The sequence below is a fragment of the Spodoptera frugiperda genome, chromosome 3 (genome assembly GCF_023101765.2).
Source record: "Spodoptera frugiperda isolate SF20-4 chromosome 3, AGI-APGP_CSIRO_Sfru_2.0, whole genome shotgun sequence".
NCBI classification, from domain to species: Eukaryota; Metazoa; Arthropoda; class Insecta; order Lepidoptera; family Noctuidae; genus Spodoptera; species Spodoptera frugiperda.
Genome location: NC_064214.1, coordinates 11,880,256 through 11,887,555, shown reverse-complemented (window position 1 = coordinate 11,887,555; position 7,300 = coordinate 11,880,256). Strand labels below are relative to the sequence as shown.

Sequence of the window (7,300 nt, the reverse complement as noted above, 5' to 3'; positions counted from 1 at the left end):
TTAAAAACAAAATCCGTGCGGTACCTCCCGGCAGTGGTCGGTGCGCGCGCGGCTCACCCCCTATTTTTTGCGGGTAGGTAACGTGCTCGGTGACACCTCGCGCGGGTCAAGTGCGGGGCGCGCGGCGGCGGGGGACCGCTAATTCCGAGCGCGTGACCGCACCGCTCCCCCCCTCGCCCGCGCCCCGGACGCCTAACGCCGTTTTCCCGCCGGATTTGCGTTCATACAGTAAAATAAAAAGGGCGATTTGGCGCCCTCCATCGACGCGGCCCGATTAGCGGCGCCCGGGGAAATTAAAAGTATTTTATTCCAGCATTTATTCCCTTTTTGTTTGTGTTGAGTAATGCGAGTGTGTCGTGCGGTGTGGCGGGCACCGCGCGGGCTGTAGGGCAGTGGCCCGCGGAATCCCGCTACATGTTATGAATGACGGATGACGTGATATCGCCGATATCGGTAATCTCATCGACGTGAATACAGGATATACTATCTGTCATAACAGATTATTGCTTAGTCCTTGTATTAGGTACAGTGGCAACTCAAGGAACTAGATTTCAGATATTATTATTAAGTATTTTGTTATCTTATCGAATGACTGGCCTGGCCGCCTGGCATGCCTACCAGCAAGTTTCTAGAGTACAAACGATTGTTTTTATGTGCCTATTCTTCAATCTCGTCTTTAATCTCAATGGCCTTATTCCTGTCCCCATTGTGAGTCACACAAGTCATAAATAAGAAAAAAACGCTAAAAGCATTCACACTGAGACAAGAGTTCTTCTGCAGTTTTTTTCCCCGAGGGTCGGGCGGCGGGCCAGACTAATAACTTCGTCTATAAATCAAATATTAGCTCAAATAAAGCAGAGAGCGTTTTATCAACAGAGTGATATCGTTTCCCTTCGTAGGTACATAATTTATATAAAGCTCCCGATGTTGAGCGCAGCGTCTCGCGTCGGTAGCCATTAGTGTTGGCGTTTGAAGTGTTTCAACACTTTCAAGAAACACACTTGACAAAAAGTACGCGCGAGCGACCGACCGACTTTGTGTGATTAAGATGGAGCGCCTGCGCCGCGGTGGGCGGTTACCTTAATCAATTGAATGAGCCAATTGACGCGTTTAGTAATTTGCTTTTGCTTCGAATAATAAAAAAGTAAAAGTAATGGCTAGTGTCGGTCATGAAGTTATGAGATGTGTTATCTATCTAAAATACAACGTTTATTGCCACAGGATGTGCGCACGCATGTAATTAATATTAATTGTTTATTCAAATGTAATGTAACAACGGATAATTAATTTTTAATCTAATCGCTACATCGAAACAACTGCATTATGACTAGCTGAATACTTTAAATAAATAAAACGTGAATGTTTTTTTAAAGATATCAGTATCTAGATACCTGAATGACTTATCAACCTACTTATGTAGGTACTTATTGAGGTGTAAATCGGATTTGTAACGTCCGGTACCCTACTTACCTAAATATCGTTCGGTAATACTTGATTGGTATCGACCCGGGATTCGAAGTCAGGACCTCTAGCTCAGCAGCCGTTGAGCAGTGATTCGGTGTTATGTTTGTTCATGGATATTGGTGTATTGTGTAGAATGCATGAGTGAAGACATGATTGGGGTCGAGGGGGTGCCGGCACATCCGAACCACTCCGTACGTAATATTTCCGGGTGCGCCGTCCACAAAGGATCCCCTTTCCATTGAATCAAAAACGTAATCGTAAAAGAGCTTTTAAAGACTCGATTTGTTTCTAAGAACGGCTTTTGATTTCAATCTCGTTATTTTGTTTTTCATAAATAAATGTGGTTCAGCCGGTGGGGGGGGGAGGGATTCTAATATTCTGATATTCTAATCTCGTGATTGGGGGATGTTGTCTACTTAAGTAGAAGTAGGTTACTGCTTATACCTTTTTAGAGTATGTATACAGATAGGTTCTCAATGTAGATGCGTAGGTAAGTTTAAATATGCATTCGATTTGTACAATTGCTAAGTTAGTTGTACAAAAATACTTTTCCACTCATTAAGACATTCATTCGTTGTTTAATGTGAAAAAGGAACGCAGCTACCTACTACAAGCTTTTTCCATACAATTGCGTCATATGAAAATCCTTTGTTCAGCTGGTCAAACAAACGCTGTAAAAAGTAAAAACACAACATATTACAAGAGCAAAATATTGCGAGCGTTGAGTGCAGCGGCGGCGGCGGCGTGCTCTCGGGCCGCCGTGGAAACGTCGGGGCTCAGCACAACAGTTGACTCGGGCAGACACACACAGCGCGCACACTGCACTACAATGCAAGGGGGAGCAAGGGGAGCTGTGACGATGCAGTTTGCACCGCGGCCTCCTCCAACCTTCACCAACTTGCGCCCGTGTTCTTCGGAATCGTTTTAAATTCAAGAACCGCAAAACACTCCAAACACAACTATGCACCCTATCCCCCTCGCAATATGAACCAAAATCATAACACCACATTTTTATAAGTCGTTTCGAACATGGAATACACCTTCACCACAACACCAGATTTAAAACTCTAACCGCCAGACACAAAGTTCAGAATCGAATAAATAATGTAAAAATGGCAGCTGTCCTTGGTGTGAGTGCGGAGGTGAGAAATACATTAGCGGTACCGTTTTCTATTGGTCGTTGCTCCTGTGTTGATATTAAGCAGTCCACGTGGACTGCTCGGTGGTCGCTTGTCTCGTTTTTTTCAGCGGGTAGGTCGCTATCCGTCCCGTTCTAATCTACAGCGAAACGTGGAATGTCATGTCCGGAGTTGTTCAGAAAGTCGTGAGCGTGCATCGTGCTTCCAACTTTACCCTTGTTCCGAAACAGAGTAAGTGCGCCCGATTGACTTTTGATATTGACTTGTATGACACGCTATTAAAGTTAAATTTAGCGGAGCGCGTGTTGTGGTCAAAAGTTTTTGTTGATACGTCATATTGATAAGCATTTTTAAGTCAATTAAGGTTGTAAGCTAAAAGCGGTTGTTGCTACATTTAAATTATCGGCCGGCATTCAAATAACGCCATTTTTTTCGTGTCGGCACGAATTTATTTAATAGTTAGATATATGTTATGTTGGGTATAATAACGTGGCGTGGGCGATGCCGTGGTACCTACGTGTCGGAGTAGATACCGGCAGAGGTATTCATTCAGTTAGTCACGGATATCGATTTAATAATGAACAATATTGATAAGTTTTATTGAATACCGTCGTTCATTTGCTAGATACGGACATTTGTATGATGATGCGTTGGACATAACATAATGTACCCACGTTGTTATTACCTAAAGATACCTAATGGATTCGTGTTGAGTAGCTACAAATTATGCCAACACTTAGGTATCTAGATATAAGTAGGTACTCTAGGTGCTTACGTGTTTCTACCTAAGTATGAACATTCAAATATATCTTGTACTTACTCAAGTAAAATTTGTTATGATTATGAATAATTATCATCCTAATCCTTACCTAGTAGGTACTTAATTCTTAACATCATAATTAATATGTAATTACATATTAGTTACCCACCTAGTTCTTTTTTTCAGAATGATACTTATTAATTTATTTAAACACCTCCTAAATATTTTTTTAGCAGTTAAACAAGTACCTAGGAACATTTAACTTCGTTGCTACTTCCCTATAGTATCACTATAGGTACATACCTAAGCACTAATTTGTTGTTTCAAGTAAGTAATAATTAAACTAACTCGCAACGTACCTATTTAATTAATCTCACTATAATAAAGATTTCCTTCCTTATAGCCTTATCGTCAATGCTAATAATACTCATAAAATATTGTTAATTATTATTTTAAAATTAAATTGCAATAATGTTGTCGTACAACACAAGTGTTAATAAGTTACCTACATAGATATTTATTACAATATTTCCATACAATATTATTTCTGAAAAATGTATCCTCATGCATGACCAAAAAGTAAATAAAAAAAACAAACTTGCAAATGTTTTCGTCATGTGCTGCCATCTCGCGGTACTATTTTACAACTTATTACGAGTTGCCGCCAAATATTTCCTGCTGTGTCAGAGTGTGTGTTTAGTTTATTTTTTAGCTATTATCATATAATTTAACTTTGTATGACTTATAATTGCATCCGGATCATACTCTTGTTTAAAAAATGATTCAATAATTACAAAATACTTGGTATAGCATTGTGGACGGAAAGGGAATGCAGCGCCCTCTTTTGACAAGCGTGAATAGCTTGTAGCGATTACACTACAGTATAAAATTTTAAATTAGGCTATTTATACATTTTTTACATTATAATAAGTTCATAATTAACGAAACCTCTTATCAAAAATAACGAAAGTTTAATTTATTGTAATTTTAAAAGAAAGACATGATTTTGAAGTTGGCATTACCAACGGCATGACAGTTGACAACTTTGACGTTTTGTAGAATCGCAAAAGTCAAAGTCACTTTGGATTTGACAGTTGATACTTGTCACTGTCAGTTGTCACACTCAGTTTGCTTTATTTACTTGTCGAAGAGTCGTGCGTAAGTTTTTATTGTGTTATTAAAACTTTTAAGAAAACATAAATTGGGCCGCAGCTTTGTTCAATTCAACTATTTGGAAAATAAAAACTAAAACTTTTCGCTCCTTTCTAAGTTTATATGATTTTTATTTTAAATATAACCATTTATAAACATAATGGACTCAGAATTTAAATAAATTATCTTATTATGAATTTATGAATGATGAATACGTGTACAAATATAATTTATTCTGTTTCAGATCGTGTAGAAAAATGCCGCAAATAATATTACTGTTTAGTGGAAAGAGAAAATCAGGAAAAGACTTCCTTACCACACATTTACAGAACTTGTGAGTGAAAGTAAACATTCTTTAATAATTACAATTACAAGCAAAACGTACGTAAAATAAGATGTTATTTTGCATTGCTAATAAGACAATAAAGTTTTCATTTTTATCTCAGTTTTTTTTTTTTAAAATGTGTAGTTTTCAGTCAGTATTTTTTTTTTACTTTATGTAGTTGCATTTTCTAAGGTACTATTCTCTTTTTAAAATTAATGTGTAAAAAAAAAGTAATCAGTATTTTTTTTTTTACTTAGTGTACTTACAGTAATTATTGTTTCTTTTTCTAAACTATGAGCCATTTTTATTGAAAATACATTAAGATTCTTAACAATATAAGTTACATAAGTCAATTGTACCAGTTTTATTAATATTCCATTCATAAATGTTCCAGGCTTGCAGACAAATGTGAGGTTTTAAAAATATCCCATCCTATAAAGAGTCATTGGGCCAAGGAGAAGAATTTGAATCTGAATGAGTTGTTGGGAGACAGCGAGTACAAGGAACAATACCGACTTGATATGATCAACTGGAGCGAAGAGATGAGAGCGCAAGATTATGGGTATTTCTGTAGGATTGCTTGTCAAGATGGTAAGTTAGATAATATTTCTATTCATACAGTTTAGTTTTTTTAATGATTATAGCTTGCTATTTTATGGTTAAAACTAGTGACTGCACAGTTGTGGACGGAGCATGGAGGCTGGGCAACTGATTGCCATGTAACGGATAGCAGGTTCGATTCCCACACAGAGCCACTCTTTGTGTAATCCACAAATTGTTGCTTCTGAGTGACATGTGTATGTGAAATTATCTTTTTAAACTCACCCACGAATAGGAGAAAATGCTAAAATCTGTTCAGACTGTTAACAATGTTGTTTATGGTTTGAAAGTAGATGTCTACTTATATCCCATATCTAATAGTCTTCTAAGATGTCTAGATCTTTTTCTAGAAATATATTTAGTTCTTCCTGTAAAGAACACATTTTATTTTGCATAAACGAGAACTCAGACTTTCTCACTATAAATGATGTAAAAATAACAGTATAATTTCACCAATTTCAGCGACAGACAAGCCAATATGGATTGTGAGCGACATCAGAAGAAAAACAGACATCAAATGGTTCAAAGAAAACTATGGTGACAAAATTAGAAACATAAGAATAATAGCTGATGAAGAAACGAGAATCAAAAGAGGTTTTATTTTCAAAGCCGGAGTAGATGATGTCGCTTCAGAGTGTGATTTAGATGACTTTGTTGACTGGGATCTTGTAATAGACAATAGTGAGGGAAAACAGAAGTTAGAGGAACAATTAAGTAGTATATTGGGGCTGGTATCTGGTTTATGACGTCGGGTAAAAGCTGCTCTTTAGCTGGAGGGTCTAGTGCGAGTTTGTTTTACGTTAATGCGATCGACATGTTTATTACGTTCGGCGTGCTGATTGGCTACTCTAAGTTAACTAATCAATCAGAAGGCTAAACGTGGTAATGTTTCGATCATGTTAACGTAAGAAATAACTCGTACTCAGTATCCAGCAGTCACTCGGAGAATGGATTGGGTGATAAAATACATCATGTTCAAAATATGATGCAAATAGGTTCCAGTATTTATATTATACGTGACATGTCTTTTATCAAGTTTTTATACAGATTTGATATTATTGTAATAGCAATTAATTTAATTTATTATGTAAATTAGTGTCACAAGTAAGTGGTTGGTAAAAACCGGTGATGGTATTAATTTTTATTAGAGACAGCTAAAAATTATATTATTGTTATTTATTATAACTTAAGTTAAAAAGTTACAATCTCCAAAAGGCTCGAAATAAAAAGACATATATAATGTATCATTATTTATTGAACACTATTTTAACTTTACTTGGTTAAAAATCAAGGTCTTAAGTAGATGTCTATGTTAATGAACGTATCATATTTTTATGTAAATTATTTGAAAAATATACTTTACATTTTAATATTACGCATCGTTTTTCAGTTGTTTTTTTTGTTCCTCTAGTATTTTTATTTACCTCAAGGTAAACTCCATGGTATACATAGTGGACGTCTTTCCACTGATGATGATGAAACTCCATGGAATTAAACGCCTTGGAGAGGAATAGGAGAGAGGAAGATTTGCCTTCATATAAGTTTCCTCATGTGGGTGAATAGAATTCGAGGGGTGAATAAATATTTGGAAAATATTTTAACACCTATTACAATATCTATTCACCCCGTTTTACGGTTGGTACCTAAGGAATAATGTAATCAAAGAATTGGTGGTTAACCTAGTCCTTATTTTTGTACCCTATATGTATAGGCGCAAATAATATTTTTGCTCATCAAATGGAGCTAATGTAACGTAGGGTCTATTTCTGGTAATTCAAAAAACTCCATCTATCATTTTACTATAAGAGCGTAGAGCCATCAGCAGTTCAATGTAGTAACTAAAGAGAAAATATCCTTACC

The 7,300-nt window shown here is 36.5% G+C and overlaps 1 protein-coding gene across 2 annotated transcripts; it reads left to right on the top strand.

The window, feature by feature from the left end:
* The first annotated feature begins 2,762 nt into the window (after positions 1-2,762).
* On the top strand, positions 2,763-6,815 carry LOC118274284 (phosphomevalonate kinase). Of its 2 annotated transcripts, none has more exons than XM_035591747.2 (4): positions 2,763-2,834; positions 4,760-4,849; positions 5,235-5,431; positions 5,903-6,815. In XM_035591747.2, the coding sequence occupies exons 2-4, from the start codon at positions 4,773-4,775 to the stop codon at positions 6,184-6,186; spliced, it is 558 nt and encodes a 185-aa protein (XP_035447640.2). In that variant the 5' UTR covers positions 2,763-2,834; positions 4,760-4,772; the 3' UTR covers positions 6,187-6,815. The 2 variants fall into 2 exon arrangements, with proteins under 2 accessions (XP_035447640.2, XP_035447639.2); XM_035591746.2 differs by lacking the exon at positions 2,763-2,834 and adding an exon at positions 4,373-4,521.
* The last annotated feature ends 485 nt before the right edge of the window (positions 6,816-7,300 follow it).